The following is a 27,188-nucleotide window of genomic DNA, read 5'->3' on the forward strand; positions in this document are numbered from 1 at the left end:
TGTTTTGAATCAATGTACAGCATTTTTAGAGTAATACAAATACTCCCTAATTTGATCCCCAATTTGTATAATAATCTTCTAAAAATCATCTTGGGGGACAGAGGTTTTATGCTGCTATTTTACTTCTAGGTCTTTCAAATTCACTTTTTAGACCTTGTTTAGTCCTGGTGTGATCTTTAGAGTCTTCGAGCTTGGTACTTGGAAGGTCAAATATTTTAAGAGATGGAACTTTTGGAAAAGGTTTTTTTTTTCTTTTGTATTATTTCTACAGCAGAAGGATCCCCAGTCAAGATTTTCACCAGCTCTTTTGCCTGCATTCCATTGTTACCATTTAATTCTTACAGAGACATATTTTCAAATTTGAAAAAGTAAAATATCAAAGCTGAGGCACACAAAATAAGGTTTTTAAGTCTATTTTTAAGCTCCATTTGCATGACATGTCCACATTAAGGTTTTCTGGAAAAAAGAGGGGGGACAAAACATCTACAAAGATAAACAAAAATGACTGAATACAAAATACACTCATGCAGATGTTTTAACCTGTAATGCTTAATAATGTGCAATTACTGGGTCAATCCACGTGAAACTAAAGCAGACTTTAAGCTCAGTCTCTTATCTGTCAACTATAAATCACCCAATCAGGATGAATTAACATACAATACAAGAAGTAGATGCCTTATTCAGTCACACAGGTCTCACCCACAGACTTCCAAGTCTGGAACAGTATGGGTCCAAATGATTATCATCTGTCTAGTAGGCTTGTGTGTTCAAATTTAAATAGGGTGTGTATGATTAGTTTGATACCTTAGGTAATGGACCATGTTATATTAAAACTGTGTATAAAAAATAATAAATAAATCAAAATCTCATGTTCACAATTTGTTCTACTTATGAAAATAGCATCATTACACATAATTGCTGGCTTCTGCCCCCATCATCTTTAAAACAACCAGTAGGAACGATTAGCAGCAGGCCAATTACGATCCGCAATGTCCAGACGCCCACATAGCCTGGCTGCTCTCCTACGCCTATCTTTGCACAGAAGAAGCCCACCTCCAGCTCACGCACATCAAAGTCCGCTCTGATGTCAGGGTGCACCGAGGCCACTGGATTTCTGAACTGAAGAAAGGCCATAGATGCGTCATGGCTGGACAGGAAAAAGCTCAAGTTTACTCACGAAAGACTGTTAGCCTTTGCGCCTGACTGAATGCACACTTCAGCGTCTGCCCATTAGTCACAACACCATACATTTCCTTCATCTCTCATGTCATTCGTAAATCTCTCTCCTTCATCCTGCAGCTTCAGTTTTGTGCTGCACCAGGCCTTTGCCTCTTGTCCACCGCAACAGCAGAACTGTAGACCTCAACAGTCCCGCCCACTTCCGGCCCTTGGTTGTTGCCTAAAGTGAAAATCCATTCCTTTTATCCACAATGACTTTTCGAAACCAAAGAGGGGTCACTTAATTGGCGTTTGCTCATTTGCAAAATGACTAGCATGTGGATCAGCAGCAGATATATTTTTACTCATTGTCTTATGTAGGCCTTAACACTGACATATTGGCAATAACAAATGGAATGGTAAATGTGGGTCCATCAACGGGTGCATCATGCCAACAAACACATATTTATTTTTCAGCTTGTGCGTAATATTTAGCACGATTCTTAATAAATGACCCCCAAGATTTTAAATTAAGAAGCTAAAAAGTTATAAAAAGAACTTCGCTGTATTTAATTGTATTAATAATAGGGTTAGGGTTTAATTTCTTGTAAAATGTTGGCCATGTGGTAGTTAGCACATAGCTCATTTGCCGGAAAATTCTTCTTTTTTTTTTAAACTTCTGGCACGTGCCTAAGAACTGAAAGTAGGCGGGACTGTTGAGCTCTACTATTGTCTCCATCTCCTCTCAGTCGAGCTCGAGAAAATGTCATCCAAAGTGCCAAGATTTCTGGGATTCCATATTGATCGACCACTGGAGGTGCTGGAGTCATCTTTCAAATGAAACCAGGTGTGACCTGGCAGCTTATGAATTTATTCCATGGCCCTTTTCACTACTTTTTTTGAATATTGCTTCAGCTCAGAAGCAATTTGTCTAGAAGAAGTTTGTCTATGGATAATGTTTGCAAAATACTGTTCAATTTGACTGTTTTGAACTGGAGTTCTTGCAGTTGATCAGGTCTAGGTTCAGCAACATTAAGTGCCCAACGAATGAGATCAGCTGATGACCTGAACATAATGAATGATTTCTTCTTCCCTGATTGGCACGGCCATATTCCAAGATGACAATGCCAGGAATGAGTGGTTCAGAGAGACGTTATTTGGATACGGATTGGCTGCCACAGAGTCCATATCTTAACCCAATTGAGAATCTTAGGGATGTGGAGAAGGCTTTACACACTGGTCACACTCACCCATCATCAATACCAGAGAGCTCTGTGATAAATAAATGCAACTGTGGATCTTTTGACATTGCAGAAGCTTATTAAAACAATGTGAACGTGAGCAGTAATCAAAGCTAAAGGCAGTCCAACAAAATATACTTTTTTTGTGGCGAGGTTTTTTGGTCTGGCAGTGCATGTTAACGTTCAATCAGGAAGTCTTTCTACTGTGACTATTTAATGTTGATAAACTTATTATTGTCAGTCTTCATTGTCCAAGTAGAGTCTTATTTACCTCAATAACTAACTATTCTTTGTGCTCACTAATGAGAGTCTCTCTGTGCATACAGAGTTGACTTAAAGGTGGTTCAGTCTAATTGGAGATTCTGTGATGTGTTTGATTGGTTTAAGTGGGTCATGTTACACAATCAAACAAGCCTACAAAAAAACAGAAAAGTTAATTAAAATATAAGTGGGTTTCAGGTGCTATGACAACGTATTTATTTATTTATGCTTTCTTTTGAAGCCAGTAATTTTGATGGATGCCTTATTAAATTTTGACTGGGTTCATTTTTGAAAAAGGCAGTGGTTGAGTTGATATAAGCTTTTGTCGCATTTGTCATGCGCATTGTCTATGCATCATTAGGCAAAACACTTTGCTGCATCACTGCCATTGTATTCTTGGCGATGAAGTGGCCATTGACTCATCGAGTTATGGTGTATATGAAATCTGTTGGGTGAGAGTGAGTGAGTGGTTGGTGGTGGTTGGCGCGCACAGTGTGAATCTATACCCCAAGGCAGAGTTGACAACAGCTCATCACCACTGGGCTTGGCATGAATAATGTATGAAAGTATACAGCAAATGGAGGAGCTTCATATAAGACAAATGCATTTTAACTAATGTATATAATTTCCCCATATTTGTTACAGTTTAGTAATGATAATTCCTATGGATAAGCTGGCCTTTAAGCTGATTTGTGACCACAGATTTCCATAGGAGGAGAGGAATATTTCCAATGCAACCGTTCTGTGCCCAAAGCGCTTCAGCCCTGGGGTCTGGGAGCTTCGTCCCCTTGTTCAAAGGTCTCCTCTTGTCTTTCAGATAGTAACTTCTTGTTGGGAAATGCCCAGGGCAGACACGGCCACCCCATCGTGTACTGCTCGGATGGATTCTGTGAGCTGACGGGGTTCGCCAGGACAGAGGTGATGCAGAAGACCTGCTCTTGTGGGTTCCTCCATGGAGCAGAGACCAGCGAGAGTGTGGAGCAGCAGATCCACAAGGCCCTGGACGGACAGCACGAGTACCAGGCCCATGTGTGCTTCTACAGGAAAAATGGTAAGACGGATTTCTGCTCTCATAGGTTTTAGGCACATCAGTTTCCTTCCTTTCTCAGCTGTAAGTTCTTGCATCTACATTTTTGTTGCCCAGAAAACCAGTAGCCAACCAAATTTGTTATTGAGCATAGACAGATTCCACATTCACAACTGCAAATGCAAATCACACAATTGGATAAAATTCTAGAGACAGCACAAAAAAGTGCTAAAACAAATTTAATGCAGCCAAAATAATACGGCCAGGAAAACTGGGAATCAATTTTTAATTTGTGATTCAGTATTAACTGAATCCAATCCAACTTTATTTTGCCAATTTGAGTGAGTGCAATGACTGTGTTAACTGTGTGGTGTTCGCAGGAAATTCGTTCTGGTGCCTCCTGGACATCGTCCCAATTAAGAATGAGAAAGGCGAAGTGGTTTTGTACCTTTTATCCTTCAAAGATGTGAGCGAGACATTTGGGAAGAGCCACCACTACTCTACTGAAGGTGAGACAAGAATAACCCTTCAGCGCAGTATGAGCCTATTGGAAAGAAAAGAAATATAATCACCCCACCTTCTGGGGGACTGTACTTCTGGTTCACAGTTCACTAATTAGAACAATCTTTGCTTTGACCTAGAGTCATTAGGTCTCATTTCCATTAACAAAGACCTGTTGCTCCAGTGGAGTCCATCGTATATAAAGGAAACACATTGTGGTGCTCAGACAAAATTAGTCTCCTCTGTTCAAGTAAGGTACCTGAGATAGATGTGTCAACTCAGTTCAGTCGAAGATATTGAAATCTCTTCTATAATGAAAAATTCTTGGATGACTGTGAACAAACAGGTCCAAACTAGGTGAAGGTGTTTAGGTCTTGGAATCTATTGTAAATTACTTATTTTCCCCAAGAAGTACAGTAACTTGTCACGTTTGAAAAGGGTGTTGGGGTCTCAGATGTATCCATTGCTAAAGAGGGGTCACAGAGACAAAAAAGGATAGAAGAGGATAGAAGAAACACTGACCTACAGGAGCAGTAGTCCAGACATCTCTTTAAAATTCATGCCAAAACAACTTACTCAATACATATACAGTATTCAAAATGTGTGCCTGCAGATATTGAAGCAGTGTTTTGAAATTGTGGTTTTGCGGTGTTGCAGGGATGTCGGAGCCAGTTCACCGGAGCAGAAAAGGCTCACACTTCGCACAGGTCCGGCACCGCGGGAGGACCATAGTGCAGCATCTGACCAACTTGTTCCATAAGAGAGGCAAGAGGAAGCTGACTAATGTGAGTGCAAAAGTAAAGTTCCCAAAAATCCACTTTTTCAGATATGAACTTGGAAAGGGTTGCATTGTTTAAAACTGTGCTGCTAAATAGCCATTTCAATGTGCTCCATTCTCCTCTCTTGCCAGTAGAGGGCGACAAATTCAAACCTCCTCAGGAAAGTGAAAGCATCTGTGCACCTGTTTACAGCTACTTTCTCTTGAATCTTGTGACATTGGGGTCTTCTTTTACAAGTTCCTTCCTCAGTGGGGGAGAGTGTGGGAAACATTGGGCAGGTGACTACGCCTGTCAGTTGCCATATTGTTAGGGCACATGTAGTTTAATGATTTTTCCTCCCTCTGAATGTTAAAACTTAGTAATTGGCAAATAAGAGGCTAAAGCCAAAAGCAAATCATACAAAACTCAACTACAACCAAGTGGGGAATAATCAATCAACATTGACTACTGCTTAGCGACCAGTCTCCTGGGGCCTATACTCAGTTAATCAACAGCTCGGTAAACAACCCCCTCGTGATATTGACAGAGTTTGTTCGAACATGCCAATTAGGAGAGGAGCTGTACAGTGGATTAACAGCAAAATGGCAGATTATCAGCGAGTCGTTTCCAAAGAGAAGGCAATTAAAATAGATGAAAGACAAGAGCATCTCCACTTCAGGAATCAGCCCGACGAAGACAAAGACACGGAGTAAACAAACATGGCAGGAGACCTTTGTGAAGAGGTCGACCAATGGAAGAAGATGACGAAGTTGTGGTTAAAACTTCTCTGGTTAGCACATTGAATTATCTGCATCGGAGGGTTAGGGCTCCTCTTTTAATCTGCAGATTTCCTTTGAGTGCTCCGGTTTCCCATAGATACAGACGGCATCTCTGGAATCACCCATATATGGTCATGTTTAACAAACAGTTAAAGGGGAAAACAATTTGGAGAAAAATGTAAACTTTCTCTAATTATTCAAAAACTACTTTAACAAATGCTGAATTATGAATATAGTTTTCTACTAAATAAAGATACAAAGACATGGAGAGGAGCAAAGTGGTTCAACAGCCCATAAATACATCTTCATGTTAGCATCATGCTAATGCTAACAGCTTGCTAACGGTAGCTACAACTGCCGTTTTTTCACTTCTATTGAACAATCTGCTGTGAGAAAATATCCATATGGGCCCGATTTAGACTTGACTTTATTTGTATGTTATAAATAAGTTTATATTTTGCCAGAAAATGGCTAAAAAGAGTGAAAAATTGTGTTTCCCTAAAGATTCTATTTTCCCCCTCGGCGAAGCCACGCCCCCTTCTATGACGAGATGCCGTCTGTATCTATACCACACTACCACTTAATTATTTTTTTTGCATTTTACTTTTGCATTTCCAGAACATGTTCCCGAAGCCGTCTCTGCCCGAGTACAAGGTGGCCGCGGTGAAGAAGTCCCGGTTCATTTTGCTGCACTACAGTATCTTCAAAGCACTGTGGGACTGGCTGATCCTCCTGGCGACTTTCTACGTGGCCGTCACTGTTCCTTACGACGTGTGCTTCGTGAACCATGATGGAGGCGGCGAGCACCACTCACAAGTGAGCGGAGGCACCATGGCCAGTGACATCGCAGTGGAGCTCCTCTTCATACTGGGTAATCATTAAATCAATAATACAGGGATTTTACTTTATGGTTACTGACCTGAAGGCAAGGTGATTTTGAGAAATATGTCTGCACCCAAAAAATAACTCAGACACACCTTTTATATCAATATGATACAAAATTGCTATTTGTGGAAGTGGTCCTTTAGTTTTGGCGGCTGTGAGCAGGTTCAGCCCTCCATCGATGGATAATTGGTAATGTGACCAATACTAACCCTAGCCTTAACCCAGTACTGTCAATTATCAGGAATGTTTGTTAGTAATATTATAGAAACAGAACTGCAAAATGCATTACTTTGTTACCATGTTACCATGATAATACAATCCTATTACCATGTTATTACTGTGCAAGTAAAGTCAAGCACAACCCAGAATTGTATTTGGGTTTGTTTTCTTAACGATTGATTTCAATTCCAGCAAAACATGTGTTATAATTATATTTCTGGCCCCATTCCCACTTTAAACAGAGGTGACTGCCGTTTTAGCCGCATCCTTGCCCAAAGCACCTGGCTCCAATCTGTATGCAGAAGTCTGGATTTAAATTATATTGACAATTTTAACTTGTTTTGGAATCGTTCCTCCTTCTTTAAGCCGGATGGCCTCCACCCAAATAGTCTGGGTAGTCAGATCTTAGCAAGTAATATGCTGCACACATTTCACCACTTCGAAATACCAGCAAAATGACTATTTACCTTATGTAACCGAAGCACCAACTCTGTAACTGCTTCTCAGCCACAGTGTGTTTCTCACATAACAACTCAGATTACTCAGGTTAGAAAGCATCGTAGACCTAATGGTGGCAATTGTAAAAGGGTGACATGTTTAACTGACATTAGGCCTACTGTTGTGCCTGTAACAAATGGTATACAGTCTAATGTTGATAACTCTATTTTGGATTTTAATATGGCAAGTTTTAAATCACAAAAAGGCCTTGGCGTGATTCACATGAATGTCCGAAGTATTTTATCAAAAATGGATTTTAATCAATTATGGGCCAAACAAGCTACTCCTGATATATTTGTATGCTCAGAAACATGGTTGTCTTGTAAAGTCTTAGATGCTGATATCTCCTTAAGTGGATATAATGTATTTCGCTGTGATAGGCCTTCCAAAGGAGGAGGAATTGCAATTTTTGTGAAAAACTGTTTTTCGGTATCCGTCATTTCAAATGTCTCTAAGTCTAAATGTTTTGAATTCTTAGCTCTTGATGTGAGTCTGGGTTCAAATAATTCAGGAAAAATAACTGTTATAGGTTTTTACCGCACCCCTTCAGCACCTATTAGCGCTCTAGATGATTTTTTCAACCTAGTATCCACTTATAATAACACTGAACTCATTATACTAGGTGACATCAACATTGACTGGTTATCTAAAGCATCTGGCAGCTTAAAAAATTATTGTAGTAACTTAAACCTTACACAGCTTATTACAAATCCCACTCGCCCTGACCCCAAAGATCCACTTAAGGCAACACTTTTGGATATTATTTTAACCAACAAACTTCAGAACTATAAATGCAGTGGTGTTTTCCCCCTCGATTTTAGTGACCACTGCCCGGTTGGGTGTGTTAGGAACACAACATTACCCAAATCAAAACCAATAATAACACTTAAAAGATCTTTTAAGCATTTTAATGAGCAAGAATTTCTGAATGACTTGTACTATAGTGATATTGGTAGAACTACAGCTTTCCCTGAACCAAATTCAGCTTTGGAATTTTTTATAAAAACATTTAATAATGTCACTGATAAACATGCTCCTTTGAAGAGATTGCGTCTGAAGAATAGGTTTAATGCCTGGTTTACTCCAGAGATTGCTGGTTTACTCCATGATCGTGATGAGGCCTGGGTAAAAGCCAGAACCAACAATTTGCCAGCAGATTGGCAACAGTTTCGCCAAATACGTAATAGGTGCCTTTCGGCAATTCGCAAAGCCAAATCCACTTATTATGTTTCTACTCTCACTGATACTAATCGTAATTCTGCACAATTCTGGAGAACGGTAAAGTCACTATCATTGAACACTGCATCTCTTTTACCAAATGAAATTATAAATGACTCTGTTTGCTATATTAGCAAAAAGGACATTTGTGATGTGTTCAATCAGCACTTTGTCTCTTCAAAAAATGTATCTGCTGCCACTTCTGTTGCTAGTTTATTGAATAATGGTCAGTCAGCTGAAACATTTTCCTTGACACCCTTCACTCAACATGATGTTTTACAAATGTTGCTCTCTATTGACCCTAAAAAGTCCACCAGTGCTGATACCCTTGAGCCACGGTTACTGCTGTTAGCTGCACCCTTCATTGTAAACAGTTTGACACATATTTTTAATCTTACAATCCAAACAGAAAGCATCCCTGTGGTGTGGAAAACTGCTTTTGTGCTCCCCCTACATAAAGGAGGACAGATGAATGACCTAAATAATTTTCGGCCCATCTCTAAGCTGTCTTGTCTTGCAAAAATACTGGAAAAACTGATTAGTACTCAAGTTGGCGCTTATCTCACTAAATATTCATTATTAAGTCCCCATCAGTCTGGCTTCAGACCAGGGCATAGCACCATAACAGCAGCAACTAAGGTTATAAATGATATCGCTCTTGCTTTAGATAAGAATGAGGAATGTATTGCTCTTTTTATTGACTTGTCAAAGGCTTTTGATTCTGTAGATCACTGTATTTTGTTAGAATGTCTTGATCTCTTTGTTTTTGATTTAAATGCAAGAAATTGGTTTAGAAATTATCTCACAGATCGAACCCAGGCAGTTGTTGCTGAAGGCTACCGGTCTGAATTTTTATGTCTTAAGAAGGGTGTGCCTCAAGGGTCAGCTTTAGGACCACTTTTATTTACAATGTATATTAATGCTATTGGTGATAACCTAAAACAAAGCTCCATTCATTTATATGCAGATGACGCAATTCTGTACTCTATGTCGCCCTCTGCTGCACAAGCAATTCAAAATATACAACATGACTTCAATTTGGTTCAACAAAATTTTACTGACTTGAAAATGTTGATGAATTCCTCGAAAACTAAATGTATGTTGTTCTCTAGAAAACATTCGGTTCTGTCACAGAACGTGTCAGTCTCTGCTTTAGACGGTTCCATTATTGAGAAAGTGCTATATTATAAATATCTCGGCATCTGGATCGATGAGAGGCTCTCATTTAGTAAACATGTCCAGGAGCTAACGAACAAACTTAAAGCAAAGCTGTCTTTTTTCTATAGAAACAAAAACTGTATCCTTCTTAATAAGAGACAACTGTTAATCCAGGCTACGTTACTTTCAATTTTAGATTACGGTGATGTCATATATATGCATTCCACTGCATCTGTGTTGAAGCCTCTGAATGCAGTTTTCCATTCAACAATTAGATTCATCACTGGAGATGGTTATAGGACCCACCACTGTGATCTTTATGCTAAAGTGGGTTGGCAGTCTCTAGAAGCAAGGAGGGAGCAGCACTGTCTGCTGTTCATTCATAAAGCTCTTCTTGGTGTCCTTCCTGATTATTTGTTTAGTCTTATAAATGTCAGGTCAAATGCTTACCAACTGAGGTCTCAGGACAGTTTGACTCTCGAGTCTCACCGTGTAAAGACAGAATGGGGGAAGAAGGCCTTTTGCTACTTCGCACCAAATGTCTGGAATGAGGCGCAGAAAACCTTTTATGTGGATAATCTCATGACCTTCCATCAGTTTAAATCCCTTGTAAAGGAGTATCCTCCATGTGTCTGCTCTTGTTTTTAAGTTTTACACATTTTCTTAGTATTGTGTTATAGTATAATTGTTCCACTGTTGTCTTATTGTTGACTGTTATTTACCTTGTATGTTTTAACAGGTCTCTCTTGCAAATGAGACATTGAGTCTCAAGAGACCACCTGTATAAATAATGAATAATAATTATTATTATTATTTTAAATGCAAATGATTGCCTGACAAGGCAAGCTAGCCATGCAGAGCAAAAAGTAGTCTGAAAAAGAAAGAAAAAAGACTTGAAGCAGAAAAGTCTCAGTAAATAGTGGGTCAGTTGGAAGATCCACTTTAAGCCCTCTGACGTAGTGTGATTATGATTGCTCTGGTCAAAAGGGACCTTTAGCCAGAGCATTAGCAGAATGGCAGCCGCCCTCCAATCACCAAACAAATGGATAATCGATTCTTAGTGACGTCATTGGACTTGATCAGATTGATCCACATTGTCGCAGTAATAACAGGCTATACAAAATATACTGGCTATTTTCCCCATTGTGCCTGGAATAGATTCAACAGAGCCTAAAACGATTTACCCTGACCTTAGTCTAATAGTTCATGGAAAAAAAGTTTTGAAAAGTTCACTTTAGTGCTCTACAATCCTAAGGGGAGATGATGTTGATTGTTCACAGTGAAGTCACTGCTTCCTCTTCGCACTCGGAGTGTCTGGTTGCCCCTGGTTACATTCATATTTAGATTGTCTCACACAGTGTCCCACTTCTGTCTTCAACAGATGTGATCGCACATCCCTCATCTGCCTGCGATATATTTATTAAAGTCCATGAGCCCTCACAGGAGGACTCCTGTAAAACTGATCCGCGAGGGAAATTAAAACTTAATGCCTATCTATAGTCAGGACATCAAGCTCAAGGTCTTGTATGTTAAAGAAAGAAAAGAAAAGAACCTTAGAACCAGGACAGGGATGGAAGTGGGAGACATGCAACACCACCAGCTCTTGATAATCAGTGGTCACTTAGCTCACTCAGTCAAACACTGGACATTCTCCCAGATCACTGAGGTTTGCATCCCACGAGCCCACAACGCAACACAAGAGGGGGCCACTGGCAGCACATCGGCCCCAGTTGAATATGCTGGCCTCATGCTAATAGCTTAAAACTGATCTTGTTTTGTATGTTATTTTTTCGTGCTGACCTCATATGTTTTGTTTTCAGATATCATTCTAAATTTCCGCACCACCTTTGTGAGTCAGTCGGGTCAGGTGGTCTACAACTCTCGCTCCATCTGCCTCCACTACTGCACCACATGGTTCTTCGTGGATCTGATCGCTGCTCTGCCCTTCGACCTGCTGTACGCGTTCAACATCACAGTGGTGAGCATAACAATCCGCGTACTTCCTCCCACTGCAAAGTGTTCAATGTTCGAAGCCTTTCACCCAACTCTGACCTAATGTTGTTGCAGTAGAAACACCATTAGCATTTTTCATTTCTGCAGATAAATGGTGTCACAACTCAAGTACCAGAGGTCTGTTGTGAGAACATTCATCTTCTGTTTGTTTGTTTGTTTGTTTTTCATTTACTACTTGTTTGCACAAAGCCACATAGTGATTGGGTCGATAAAAAGACTTGCTCTTGCTTTCGACTGGGCAGATATCAGATCACGCTGTCATTATCTTTGTTGCAATTTTTAAGATATTATAGGCATCTAATCCAAGTGTTCTCTGTAGTAAAGTGAGAACCATGTCCCTCAAAAAACGTTTCCCATATTATATTCTATTGTTGTTCCATCCTAAAAGACAACTTACTAGAGTCTTTTTAGTCTTTGTATCTAAACTGCTTCTCTCCATTGGTTTTCATGGAAATACTTCGACCGGCTTTCTATACATGTAAATAATTAATCATGGATGACAAGCTAACGTTCTTCCCTGTCCCCAGACTTCCCTCGTGCACCTGCTGAAGACCGTGCGTCTGCTGCGACTCCTCCGGCTCCTGCAGAAACTGGACCGTTATTCTCAGTACAGCGCGGTGGTGCTGACGCTGCTCATGTCCGCCTTCGCTCTGTTGGCTCACTGGATGGCCTGCGTGTGGTACGTGATCGGTCGAAAGGAGATCGAAAGCAGCGACCCTGTTACCTGGGACATAGGTGAGTTTCGGCATGCGGCGTTCTTCAATACCACAAACATAATGAGGTCTTTAGGCAGTTTGAATGGGGAGTCTTGGTGCCGGTTCCTAGCAACCAAAAGGTTATTACTGGACATTGCTATGCCTGTGGAGTAAGTTAGGCAATGCACACTGCGTAGCTTATACAACCACGAAGCTGATGCTGCTCAAATATAAGGTATTTTAAATGCAAAATGGTCAAAATGACTCTTTCGACACAGACATTTATATGGTTAGTCTGGCGTTGTAAGTGATTTGCCTCAGGTGCACTGTGGAGCGGGTCAGACTGTGTTTAATGCAGGCTAGCTGATATCGCAGAAATGCGCTAGCCTTGCTCTAGCCTAGCACCACGAAACTCTTCAAATATAAGAACTGCTTCAATTACAACAAAAATATCTCCAGAAATCAGCAACACTCTGGATAACTAGGAAATGAGGCCCTATGTCAAAAATCCTGAAATATCCCTTTAACAACTCACGCAAATCCGTTGTGCACTCATGCCCAGTCAGTAGACAGGCTGCAGAATTTTTCACTGACAAGTTTGTGTTTGCCTGGCTCTGCCACGCAGGGCATTAGTCTGGTCACGGAGCAATTGGAGCAGTTTGAACGTGACGACAGCTGTAGTTCTATTAATTTTTTTTTTTTATTTAGCACTTTAGCATAACTAGTTAAAAAGAAAAAAAAAGAACATAAAAAGCATCCATTCGGATGTATGAATATGCATAAATTATTAATAATAATAATAGCATGTGCATGGGAGAGGTAGAAGCCTAGTAAGCTTATAACAACACCACTCCCAAGTAAACAATTAAATAAGAATCAGAGTAATGTAAACCCACGCTAAATCACTACATAGTACAAAAATACAGAGTCAAATACAAATACAACGTGTCAAATATACAATACTCATAAAATCATTTCCTTTATGAGTCTCGGCTCTGTACTCAGCACAAATACTCAGCCATTAATTAATGTTTTAGTTTGTTTTTATACATGTATAATGAGGTGGATGAATCCAGAAGATGGATATGTCTGTTCCAGACTTTAACTCAATCATATCTAATTGACCGTTGATCACGAGATGTTTTATATAATGGCAGATGAAGGTGCTGTTTTATAGCCTGCCTTGTAGAATAACGATGAACCTGATGGCTATGCATAAAATAATGTTTTATATACGAAGGCCAGTCCTCATCATACAGTGATCTAAATACAAAGGTACAAATCATTAAAGTATTTGTATCAAAAATGTTCAAAAAACAAAGGTGCACTTGGAGCATCAGGTTTTGAAAGAGTAACTATACGGACTAACTTCTTTTGTAGAATGAAAATTTTGTTTAGGTAAGTGGTGAAAGTATTTCCCCAAACAATATTACCATAATTTTAATAGGGATAAATAAGACTGTAGTAAAGTGTTAACAGACATTTACAATTTACTAGGTTTCTAATTTTACTTATGATTCCAATAGACTTAGTTATCTGTTCCTTCCAGCAATTCACAAAATAGGAAGTGAATAAAGTCACGTGGAGAACGCGGAGGCAAAATCTCACTCACACTCACACACTTACACTACATGTAGTTGCTTTGCACACTTTTGACATTTTATTAAGAGACAGACTGTTGAAAACCATTTCGTATGATGACCTTATGAAGCTCATTGAGAAAATGCCAAGAAGAATTTCAAAAATGAATTAAATAAAAGCTGATACGTAAAAGGTTTCCAAACTTTTGACCGGTACTGAACATATTTTTTTCTAGCAACAACACAAAGCCGTTATATTACATAAATATAGTTTTACTTTGTACTTGCTTTGTCCTAATCCTTTACAATCATTGTCCCGCCCCCCCCCCCCCTCAGGTTGGCTGCAGGAGCTGGGGAAGCGCCTGGAGACCCCGTACATCAACAGTTCAGTGGGAGGTCCGCCGATGCCCAGCGCCTACATCGCCTCCCTCTACTTCACCCTGAGCAGCCTGACCAGTGTGGGCTTTGGCAACGTGTGCGCCAACACCGATGCGGAGAAGATCTTTTCAATTTGCATCATGCTCATGGGAGGTAAGTACTGGTCTCAAAACAAGTACTTTCAATATATTCTCCGTCTTGGCTCGGCAATCATGAAAAATCACTATCTCTATTCAATATTTGCAACCTTTGAAGAGTATAAGGTTAAAGCAAGTTGTGAGTTTATGTGAAAACCTCAAAAAAATTGAAACTGGTTCACGGCATGAAACGGTATGAAAGAGAAAATCTGCTGATCTTGATTAAGTGAAAATATAAAGCCCCCTCAGTAGAGCTTTTATATTGTCTGAAGGACATACTTACAGTGTGTGTGCGAAGTACCGCTTTAGACCAATACGATTTGCCCTTGACCTACATATTTTAAGGCTTCATGAATTATAGCTCAGCAAAGTATAAAAAAGTGCTTGGCCTTGCCCTACATTCTTTGGAAATGCAGTAGCCTATAGATTGGCTTCCTGTTCACAGTCTCAAATGGAGGGCAGAGGCCTATTTCTCATTCTATATAGGAAATTGAAAGTAAAAAGCAAATCTGGCCCTTCTTTGTAAGCTATTTGGTCCACTCTTATGTCTCAAAGTCTTTTCAGCCGACAACTATGGAAGATTTTTTGTCTCATCAAAATGTTGAATTTTAAATGTCTGAGAAATGTATGCTTTGAATCTTTTTAACATTGAAATAACATGTTGAATTGAAAATGAAAAATGCCCCTTTTGAACATTCACTGTATTATTTTTCAAAACATTCAATTCAGCAGTATAAATTCAGAGTATAAAATTTGCAATAAAAAAATCAAATACATAAATTCACCCATAGGATATTCAATGTAAAAAATAAAAAAAATCAACAGTTGAAATTCAGAGTGTCAAATTTGCAGTCCAAAAAAATTCAAAAGGAAAAATTCACCCTTAAAATATTCAATATAGAAAGGGGCTAGATGCAAGTTAGTCATTTTATGCTCACTACTGCCACCTCAGGTCTTTTGCGTAACTGCAGCTTCTATATTAAGCTTGTGCATGACGGCGCTTCGGACCCGAATTAACACCTTTTTGAGCGACAGTGCAGGATTTTAGAGGCAGTTGTGGTGGATAAGTCTGGGCTCATTCTACACATTAGGACATGGCTGGAACATGTAGGGGGAGGAAAATACTTTACATTTTTAAACTCCGTATAGTCCCTTTAAAGAATTCAAGCCCTTAAATTAAACTGTAGAAATTCAGAGTGTGAAATTCGCAGTGAAAAAATTCACACAGAACATCCTGGACCTCAAGGCGCGAGCAATCAATCCTGGATGACTGAGAGTTGAGACGCAGGATGTTTCCTATTGGTTTGTGTCTTTAGTGGGCGGGACTTACAGATGAGGAATCAGGAGTTGACAAGTAAAATCTAAGAATTTTGATTGGTCCCTTGCACCGTTTGCTCTTGAACCAGAATTTGGCTCGACTCGCTCTGGATCGATTGCTCAGGGCTTGGTGTCCAGGATGTTCTGTGTGAATTCTTCCCTGCGAATTTCACACTCTTACTACAGTTGAATTTAAGGGCTTGATTTTTAAAACATTGAATATTTTAAGGGTGAATTTTTCCATTTGAATTTTTTTCTACAGCTAATTTTCCCATTTGAATTTTTTTCTACAGCAAATTTTTCACTCTCCGTTTAGACTGTTGAATTTTAAAAGTGTAAAAACAATACAGTGTATACTTTCACTGTGAATGTTTCATTTTGAATTTGAAACACTTATTCAGTGTCTGAAATTCTAGTTATTTCAGTGTAAAAAAGAACTAAATGCAGAAAATTCACAGACATTTAAAATTCACATTCTGACACAATAAATCTTCCATAGACAACAATCATGTCCACGTGACTGAATGACGTCACGCCTTTTTTTAGCGTAAAATATAAATCCATTTTAGTTCGTTCACATGGACAAAGAAATGTCTCAGTTTTTACGTCCCAGTAATCGAATATTGATCTCTTCTCCAGCCCTGATGCATGCGGTGGTGTTTGGGAACGTGACGGCCATCATCCAGCGCATGTACTCGCGCCGCTCGCTCTACCACACCAGAATGAAGGACCTGAAAGACTTCATCCGAGTTCACCGGCTCCCTCAGCAGCTCAAGCAGAGGATGCTTGAGTACTTCCAGGCCACGTGGTCGGTCAACAACGGCATCAATGCCAATGAGGTGGGTAAAGCTCGCAGAAACCAACCCCAGCACCACATGAAGACGGCACCCGTGCAGGGTGTCACTTCTCGCATTAGTTTGGTTGTAGAAGCTTACCATTTCTGCAGTCCATCTTCTGGAAAAAATGGCAATGTTATGCCAGCTCTGGGGTTAATTGTCCCTTGGGTATGCATGTCCCTACGCTCATTCTAAAAACAATGGGCAGTATGCAAAGGTGAACACATATGGAATTATGTTTTAACCTGTTACCTGTTGTCCCCCCTGATCAGGGGACTAGGGTTAGGGTTAGTTTACCGTAATCAGGTGTTGGCTTTCAAATGAGGTATCACACTGGCATATATGTTGTTGATTTGGATATAAATAATTGTTAAAGGGACTATACAGAGTTTAAACATTTTTAAATTATGTATTTTCCATGAAAAAAAACATAAACATGAAAAAAATGCAACAAAAATGACTAAAAGTTGATGAAAGGGAAGAAGCTTGGATGAGTGTTGTAGGTCTTGACTTTCAATTGAGGCGTTTCACTGGCCTATCGGATAGAAGCTCCAGTCGGGTAAAACAGGAGAAAATAGTTTTTTTTGGTTAAGGCGGAGGTTAAGGGGTTAATATAAAATAGATTAAAAACTAGTCCAGTTTACAACGGACTTGAGTTACTATGGAAACTGAGGACTGAGGGTTTACATTATAGTAGTGTTGGCAGCAGCAGCAGCATTCGTCATCATCATCTTCATCTTTCGCATAATCTTCACTTCTGCCTAAGTATCTGAATAATGATCATTGAGTTGGTCCTGAACATGTTAAAATAGTTTAGAATTAATTTGATGATTTTTTATTTTTTTATTTTTTTGTCCGGTCTTTACAAAGGTATGACTGACAGCAACGTGTCTCATGTGTCACTAAATGTCCCCAAAAGATTCTGACAGTGTAAGTTGAACTAGATTTATAGCAAGAGCATCAAAAACTTTATTTCTTCTGGTCTTCAACAATCTTTCAGTCTTATTACTGTTATGAAATCTCTGAGAAAGTATTAACCTTGTTTAAGTGAAAGGCCATCTAAAGATAATAAGTTATTAGCAGAAATCTACAAAGTGACTGGCTGTTCCTAAGCTAAAGCCACCGCTGCCTACAACTCTTCTGACATTTTGAGGAAGACGAACGTTTTTATGACTCCAAAATGTCACTGAATGTGGGCCGCCACGCCTCAAGAGTCTCATCCCACTTCCATTAGTACATCATTACAACAATGGGCAGAGCCATTGCACTGCTCCTGATGAGTTGGAGGAGTGACAGAGAAATTCTTGTTAGCGGCTCACTGGCGCCTTTCCAAGATAATTTATTCAGTGCTAGGCTGCTATAGACATGTGAGAAGAAACAGATTTTACACCTCGCCGCTGAGTGTTGGCTCTTCATTTGATGACACAAAGAGGATTGAAATTAACATTACTGATTGAAAAATGAACTAGAATACGCACACGGTGAAGCACATATTCACTGGCTGCCAGAAAAAGTGATGAAGCTGAGCAAAATGACTTTTGAATGATCTTTCTGGCTGCCAGAGTATTAAAGAAAAAGTGTTGAAGCTGAGCAAAAGGATTTTTAAATTATCTTTCTCATATCATTTTTAGGGGAGAAATAATAGCAATAATGTGGAGTGAATAGTAGAGGCTTGTAACTCGTGACCACAAACATAAAACAGAATATTTATAAATTGAGAAGATGTTTCTCAATTTCAAATAATTACACTATGTTCAGTGTCCTGCGAAAGCAAAAGGAATTTATTGAGCCGCCTTAGTGGTTTGGTATTTTATTAAATTTTCATTATGTGCAGCATGCTGTTGTCCTCAGCAGGGGGTGAAAAGAGTGAAGCAGGAGTTAAAGAAATACTACCACGACATTCTTTGTTATGAAGGCAGTTTGAACTCGGAAATGAATAGCTACAACAGCAAAACCACTATGGAATAGCTGTAGCTATAGCTGGGATGGGGGTAAATGGTATCAAAAATAGGTCCCGAAAAAGAAACCAAAGTTGTTCATACTTATTGGGTCCGGGAACAGCATTAAAGAAAGTTACTTGGTTATTTCAGCTCAAATAAATGACACATTTGTCAAAGATCCTCTTTTGTTATTGTTTTATGGTTCTAGATGACAAATATTTTTGTAGAGGTATCAAAAAAGTTGTTCAAGGATCGGTATTGTAAACCGATTATCGTTAAAGTAGTGCTATTAAGCAATTTAAAGGGATATTTCAGGATTTTTGACATGGGCCTCATTTTTTAATTCATGCAGTCCTTATATTTGAAGAATTTAGTGGTGCTAGGCTAGTGCTAGTGCATGTCTATGGTAACTAGTAGCCTGCACAAAAAAAGAGGCAAATCACTTATAACACCAGACTACTGATATAAATGTCTGTGTTGACTGAAAAATATTTTTAAATATAACCATTTTGCATTTAAAATAACTTATATTTGAGCAGCATCAGCTTCCTGGTTGTAGCTGCACAGCGGCAAAGTGATCTGCTAGGTTACCGGATCTACAGTAGTTTGTTTACCTGCAGCCGGCATTACTACACGTGGAATTCACAAAGGAGCTTTCTCTGTAGAAAGATATGGCAACGTTTGGAGGACAACCTTATGATTTTGAAGAGGTTTTTAATGCAAGCTACTAGTTACCATAGACATGCACTAGCCTAGAACTAGCCTAGCATCACTGAACTCTTCAAATATAAGGACTGCATGAGTTAAAAACAAAATCAAAAATCTCCAGAAATCAACCACACTGAGAACAATGAGGCCCTATGTCAAAAATCTTGAAATATCCCAGCTCTAATAAAGAGCCAGATCTAATGTACAGGAATGAAACAAAACACAACTCTGCGTATGTCTGCAGACTTCAAGGGACTTCAAATTCAATGCACAGGAATCAAACCTTACATTCTTGCTTGTTTCACGCAGCTCCTCCACGACTTCCCGGACGAGCTGCGCGCCGACATCGCCATGCACCTGAACAAAGACATCCTGCAGCTGCCGGTGTTCGAGCGGGCCAGTAGAGGGTGCCTGCGCTCCCTGTCCCTCCACATCAAGACCTCATTCTGCGCGCCGGGGGAGTACCTCATCCGCCACGGGGACGCTCTGCAGGCAAACTACTACGTCTGCTCCGGCTCCCTCGAGGTGCTCCGAGACGGCATGGTGCTCGCCATTCTGGGTCAGTCAGTCAGGCGAAACAAAACGTGTTGAAAAAACAGAGGCTACAAATAGACTTGGGGATTTCAAACACTCATATGATCAATACAAAACTACACAGAGGATTAACACGTCTTTGCCTCCTCCATTACAGCATCTGCAACATGTTTCAGAAATATATGGAAGTTTCAAAGCATCGATTGAAATAGACAGTATAAAAGAAAGGAGAGGTGGGGTTGAAGAGATGGGGAAAAGTTAGCAATAGGCCTTCATTATATTCCCTTAATATTCTGTGAACCAAGAGAAACATGTTTATACAATTGAAACATAATCTTCCAGGGAGTTTGACACCTTCTTTATCATTACAAAACGAGTGTATCATCATCATCAATAACTTTCAACGGTATTATAATTCTAAACAAAAAGTTACATTGTTGAATACATAGGTCGACCATGACTGAAAGCATGAGACTACAGATACAAGCGGTCAAAATTAGTTTGAGATGAATGAATAGAAAAAATCTACATCAGACATGTCAAGCTGGCGGCCCACGGGCCAAATCCGGCCCGCGAGTTGATTTAACCTGGCCTCCGACTTGTAGAGCACAAATTCCTGAGTATGTCAAAAAAAAAGTTAGGCTCATTCATACTTCACAAGACGCAAGAACTTCTTGTTCTTGACAATGGAACGTCAGTTACAAAGCGTTTCCATAGCTACAAGGCAAAGATGACTTCATTTTGTTCTGCAGCTCAGGGTGCAAAAACAAGAAGTTCTTGCGTCTTGTGAACTGTGAATGAGCCTGTTACTCTCTTTTTTTTGTCCATTCCTGTGCTGAGTTTTGCATTTTTAAAGGAAATAAACGGTTTGCTCATTCCAGCCACTAGGGGGCAATTTATATTAAAAAAGGGAAATACTTCCACACATGTCCATTAGAGGGCACTGATATAAGAAGAGATCATGATATGAACAACACATTATAGCCACGTGGTAAATGGTCAGTCTGCCCCAGGGCGGGTGTAGCTACAATAGCAGCTCACCTCCACAGAGTGTGAAGTGAATGAATAATGACTACAGTATAATGACTGCAGTGCACTCTGAGAAACTTGTGACACAGGGTTGTAAAGTGCAACACAAGTGTAAGCCATTATTATTTATTACAGTGCTGTCAGGCTTTTATTTTATCTTTTATTTATCCCAGCTCATTATTATTCATTTATTGGAAACATGTTTTCTCAATAGTATTTTCATGTTAACATTATATGCGGCCCACGACCCAACAAGGAAGTTGGATTTCGACCCACAACCCAAATGAGTTTAACACCCCTGATCTACATGATAAAAAGTCCCGTACTCTTGTGTGTCCAGGTAAAGGAGATCTGATCGGGGCAGACCTCCCCGAGCAGGAGCAGGTGATTAAAACCAACGCGGACGTGAAGGCGCTGACGTACTGTGACCTGCAGTACATCAGTGTGAGGGCTCTGAGGGAGGTGCTCAGGCTGTACCCGGAGTACGGCTCTCGCTTCAGCTCAGACATCCACCACAACCTCACCTACAACCTGCGCGACCTGGGCGGCACTGAGGTAAGAACGTTGGCACAAATCAGAATCCCGCTACTGTAAAATAGACACATCTCTCGGTCGGTACAACATGGGGAAAATATTGTTTATTATTCAATTAGATATGTGCAGTTATATTTTACTAAACCATTCCGACACTGTAAATTCCATTTACAAAACTAATTAGTGTTTCATCAAATTACTATGTCACAACAAGACTGAAGAAATACTAGATTAGAACCAAAACAATTCATAAACGGAAAATCAATTAGGGACATTAGTTTTGGCTGTGTTTGCTAGCACCCTTGATACATTGTACCTAACTACATTTAGTACAATGTAATGTGCTCTGTAACAATGTGTAATAAGTTGTACCTATGGGTTAGATACACAATGGAATAATATGTATTTGTAGTTTGTAGATACATAATGTAATAAGACATAATTCTATCTCTAACCCTAACTTTAAGCCCTAACCCTAAGGTTCTTGTGTCCTATTACATTATGTACTTACAAAGTACTAATACAAGTTATTCCATTGTGTATGTACTAAATAGGTACAAGTTATTACAGATTGTTACAGAGCACATTACATTGTACTAAATTTAGTGAGGTATAATGTATTAAGGTAGTGTAAAATAAAGTGAGACCTAAATTTCAGTCAAGCGGGAGACCGCAGTACATTGTGGTTTCTTACAATGCAGATATTGATGATAATAATAATATTGTGTAGTCCTATCCATCAGTCCAACTATCTATTCATCGTGTGCAGACAGTGTTACTACGGCAACACATCCGGACAAAACACCAGTCGATTTTACGCTTTTGGCAGCCAAATATCAGCATGCATTTTGTGAAAGCAGGGTTTTAAACTGGTAATAAACCTGGGCAAATGGACCACAGCAGACAAAACTGGAGGCTAATAGTTTTTACTTTGATATATTTGGTGATTACAGCGGCCGGGTACAATCTTTGACGTGTTTCACTCTAATAATAAACTTGCTGTGCAACATTTATAAAATAAGGCTGTGACAAAGTAACAAAGTCTAATTTTGAATAGTGAAGCCTAGTAAAGAAGGCGGAGCTGCTGTTCACTGTCCATTCTGTTTATAACAATCATGAAACGCCTGCACCAAGTGACACTGACGCAAGACATATTTTTAGAATGTCTACAAATGAAAGACCGAGATGTGTCTTTGTTCTAGAATAGTCTGTTTTCACACATGCTCTGAGAATATTCATCTTATCTTGTGTAACTTCATCAGAACTGTTTGTGATTAAAATTAATTCACTATTCATCATATTGGAACATGTTGTGCATTTCTCTCTTTTTTAATCATCACAATGTCTCCGGGTCCCGCACTGATGGTCCTTCCTATTTTTCAACTCTCCTTTCAGAAACCATTGCTTTTTCTCTCACAATAACCATAGATTTATCATAAGTTCAGGACCTGCACTCTAGCTTTACCAAGGTCCTTTAGCAACAAAAGTCAAACTGACTTTTGTTGCTAAAGGACCTTGGTACTGATACTGACTGCTTGACCGAGTAACTAACTAATAACCAATTTACTTTATTACTTACTTCTGAGTGATAATCTTCTTTGTATGAGACAATTGTAAGTTACATTGTTCTTTGCTAATTAAATTCCCACGCATGTGCTAAAGATAGAACGTGTTCACAGTGTCTTGTTTTTGTTCTGTTTGTTCAGGGAGGCAGGTTTCCATGGTCACCACAGGTATCTCAGGTAAGACTACAGTCTACTTTACTGATACCAAGGGCTTTAACAAGGAAACGTCAAATGAGAAAGATTAAACTGTAAAACTGTTTAACAAATCTACTTTTGACTTTTGTTCACTCACTAATCTAAAGGTTGATTATTCACATTGACATTGATTGAATCATATGCTTCAACTTTACAATAGTTCCTGAAAATTCAAGTTACATTTGAAAATTAACTTAATACCGAAATCAAAACAAATAATGTGTCAGTCTTCTGTACAAAAATATTCTCTGAAATGGTATTGTCTTTCTTTCCAGGAGCATAAGTTGCCTTTTATCGTTGAGGCATCTGATGGGGATGAGGACAAAGAGCAGAGGAAGACGCTTCTGTTGAAAAGCATGAGCAGCCCTGTTCGTCAGACCCGCTTCAGTACGCTGTTGGGGGCGGAGCTACATCAGAACTCCGCCCTCCGCCTCTGCCGGTCCCCGGTGCAGGGCAGAGGCTGCAGTCCCACCCCCCAGAGCTTTGAGGAACAGTCTCCTGATCAGGACTCTCAGTCAGGATACACGCCCTCCAGGCTGCTGATGCCAACTCTGCACTGCACAAGTCCACTCAATCTAAGCCCAAGGTTGTTTTTCAGACAAATCATGCTTTTTTCATTCATGCATGGAGTAAAGTTGCATAGTCTGTCTGATGAGGTGGTAAAATTATCCTAATCTAAGTATTCTCTGTATTTTGATTTTGTAGAGTGGTGGATGGGATAGAAGACAATGGACACAGGTTTCAATTTAACGTTGAGATGAACGCATTAAGTTCAAATGCAACAGGTAAATGCTTTGAAGAAGTTGCATTTTAGAGAAATGCCTTAAGTTATTTTCGTAATTTTGTGCTATACTCAAAATGATTTCACTTTACCTTTAATCTTTCCGTTTAGCTCCGCTGGAGGTGAACACCAGTCTGCTCCTGGAGACTGAGGAAGTACGACACAACATCAGCAAACTCAGCAAAGAGGTGCAGTACCAATCATTACACAGATCATCAATGTAGATTAGATTTGGGAATTTGGGATTTTGTTCTTTAGACGTGGTTGATTCTATTAGTGGCTGATGTTATGTATTCTGCGACAGAACAACGAAAAAGGTTGTATATCCTGAATTGGATTGGTTTTGTTTTAAACTTCAATTATCTATGAACTGTTAGAACTATCACAGTTCATAACAAACCATCCATCCAGCCATCCATCTTCTTCCACTTGTCCGTTGCCGGGTCGTGGGGGCAGCCGTTGGAGCTGCCCAAATCACATTGCACCAGCCCCTTATGGCTCCTCCTGCAGATGGTGGGTCCACGGAAGGACGGCCTCACGATTAAACGGGCCTGTTGGTCTCTCATAAGGGGCTTCTGAACCGCTCTTTGTCTGACCCCTCACTTAGGACCTGTTTGCCCTGGGAGACCCCAACGACAGAGACCCCAGGATCAGGTGCTCAAACCTTCCACCACGTTAAGGTGGCCGTTCCAGGTGGGGTCATAACAAACCTCTGTATGCATTTAAAACGGTTATTTCTCTTTATTTCAGGTGACCAATTTGAACCAGGAAGTCTCCAACCTGGCCAAGGAGCTCCAGAACATCATGCACTTCCTCCAGTCCCACGCCGCTAGTTTCCATTGCTCTGCTCCTGCCTCTGCCTTCACCTGCGGCGTCCCGATGACAGCTAGCCCCTCTGTCACAGCCCCTCTGAGCATCTCCACTGGCCTGCACCTCCACCACGAAGCCATCCCGCACCCGCCCCGAAACCTATGGGGGTGCCCCGGGGTCCCATCCCAAGCCCGGAGTCCCACTTTGCTCACAGCGTCGAGGCAGAACCTGCACATGTCGCCCTGTATGTGCCACAGCGACAGGGACGGGAACAGGGTGCACAGTCAGTGTTTTTCCTCCCCAACCGCCCACTCCCCCTACATAACCCAAAGACACGTCGGGCCATCCTTGCTTGGGATCGGCTCCGCTTTTAGCAACTACTCAATGCAAGCGGGTTACAGCAACGTTACCATGCCGACTATGAGCATGTCCCGCCCAATGTGCTCCTCTGGTAGCCATTCACCGCTGACCATCAATACAGACACTACCAATATGCAGCGGCCCCAAACGCCGATTCATTCGTCCCTGACTCCCACGGGGCAGCCGCATTTCCACACTGCGTTTAGTCCTCTCTCCTCCTCGGGGGTACAGACTGCAGCAGCAGCAGCAGCGTGGAGGAGCCAGGGGGCAGTGAATGGACCAGTGAGACAGAGCAACCCCATTGGGTCGAGTCCAAGGCACGTGATGCAGGGCGCTGTGAGCTCGCTGTTAGCACTTGTGACGGACCACACTGGCAACAATGCAGAGAGTGTTGGAGGAGCAGCTGTGGAAGTCCAGGCTCCACTGTTGGACTCAGACAAAAACTAATGATCTTATTTCTTTTGCATGGAATTTGGCGCTCCATGCTCTCCTTAAACCAGTCTTTTCATTCATTTATTTTGTTTATGATTGTTCGTATTATTAATCATTACTGAACTGAAAGTATAACGGTTTTTATTGCCTTCTCTATCACACTATGTAATAAATGTTGCAACAGCATGCTTAACATTTCAAGCAATTATTTCAAGTTTCAATTTCAATTTGCTTTTGATATATATGGGTATAAACTTTATTTACATTTCTGACTCTGAAAAGAAAAATTGAGTTGTTGGAATTACATAATCTTATACAAATGCCTCGGCACACTCACAACATAAACATGTTAATGGATATCTTTTTCTTCTTTTTTTGTGCATCTTCTATTCTAACATCATCAGTCAATTGCAATCTAAAACCAAAGCCAAGATCAAAAAAATTGTGTCTAAACCGGACCGAGACCTTGGTTTCTAGCAGGTTGGTGTACTGTAACAGCTTTCTCAGATGAAGCTGCAAAATACACAAAATGTGGCTGCTCGAGTCCTGACCAAAACAGGGAAATACGACCACATTAGTCCAGTGCTCAGGCTTCCTGTTGCTCAGAGAGAGAGAACAGACTTTAGCTCTGCTTGTCGACAAATCTTTTCTTGGTTGAGCACCAAAATATATAGCTGACATGTTAGAGCCATATGAACCACCTTGGGCTCAGAATGGGGTTTCCTGCTGATTCCTAGAGTCAGGATTAAAGACGGTGAGGCTGCATTTATGCACCAAAATTTGGAACAGTCGCCCCAAGGATGTGAGACAAGCTTCACCTCTGCCTATCTTTCAGTCCAGGCAGAAAAATGTGTTTACCAGTGACTATGACAATTAAAAGTATTTTAACCGATTTCTTATAGACATTTTATGTATTTTGTGTGTTTTAGTGTTGCTGTGACGCACATTGTGTTGTCTGTGACATGAAGTTTCCTGTTTTTGAGAAGCTCAGATGTGAGCCAAACCTCATATATATTCCAGCCCAGAATCAGTTGTGCAACATAAAATTATAATAACAGTGCAAAACCTTCACAAAAATGACAAAAAACAATAACAAACATCAGACCAGACAGCAAAAACAACAACAACAGCAAACAGACAGAAATGAAAGGACATACATAGCTCCAAACATGTGTGTGTTTGTGTGTGTGTGTTGTCCCCGCCCTAAATGTAATGTGCCCCTAATTTAAGTTATTATTGTTATCTTTATTAAATATCACTGATCATTTTCTTTTGTTTTTTCCATCAGGATGGAAAAAACAAAGTTGGGCACCAGAAAAAAAGTGCACCTAGGGGCAGTAGGGCACCCCGGGGCCCATTTAGAGTTTTAATCTGGTCAGCAAAGGAATTAATCAGTTCTGAATAGCCACATGTAAAATAGCACCAAACTTTAATGCAATTGTTAAAAGCGGCGTTCATATCTGTTTTCACTGACATATTGTGTTTTGCATGCAGTTTGGGCTATTGCAGTCTGTTTGTAAATGGTATTCGTTTGTCAGGTGAATATCCTCTGGATGTCGCCATTTACCTGTATCTCGGCTGTAAACTCGTATGATCCCAGTGCTGTGACTGTGAGGCGGCCATTGGTCAAAGCGCCTCTGA

General features: G+C 40.2%; 1 protein-coding gene across 1 annotated transcript in view; it reads left to right on the forward strand.

The window, feature by feature from the left end:
• kcnh4a (potassium voltage-gated channel, subfamily H (eag-related), member 4a) overlaps window positions 1-25,584 on the forward strand; it is a 36,735-nt gene extending 11,151 nt beyond the window's left edge. Inside the window, exons 2-16 of the mRNA XM_079564371.1 lie at window positions 3,478-3,711; window positions 4,068-4,196; window positions 4,846-4,973; window positions 6,344-6,596; window positions 11,524-11,681; window positions 12,244-12,451; window positions 14,328-14,522; window positions 16,463-16,662; window positions 19,617-19,866; window positions 21,211-21,425; window positions 23,111-23,146; window positions 23,440-23,750; window positions 23,870-23,949; window positions 24,057-24,133; window positions 24,696-25,584. Of these exons, the coding sequence (XP_079420497.1) occupies window positions 3,478-3,711; window positions 4,068-4,196; window positions 4,846-4,973; window positions 6,344-6,596; window positions 11,524-11,681; window positions 12,244-12,451; window positions 14,328-14,522; window positions 16,463-16,662; window positions 19,617-19,866; window positions 21,211-21,425; window positions 23,111-23,146; window positions 23,440-23,750; window positions 23,870-23,949; window positions 24,057-24,133; window positions 24,696-25,562 (3,341 nt within the window). The 3' untranslated portion in view covers window positions 25,563-25,584. The remainder of the gene's footprint in view (window positions 1-3,477; window positions 3,712-4,067; window positions 4,197-4,845; window positions 4,974-6,343; window positions 6,597-11,523; window positions 11,682-12,243; window positions 12,452-14,327; window positions 14,523-16,462; window positions 16,663-19,616; window positions 19,867-21,210; window positions 21,426-23,110; window positions 23,147-23,439; window positions 23,751-23,869; window positions 23,950-24,056; window positions 24,134-24,695) is intronic.
• The last annotated feature ends 1,604 nt before the right edge of the window (window positions 25,585-27,188 follow it).

This window comes from Gobius niger, assembly GCF_951799975.1.
Source record: "Gobius niger genome assembly, chromosome: 10".
In the NCBI taxonomy this organism is placed as follows: domain Eukaryota; kingdom Metazoa; phylum Chordata; class Actinopteri; order Gobiiformes; family Gobiidae; genus Gobius; species Gobius niger.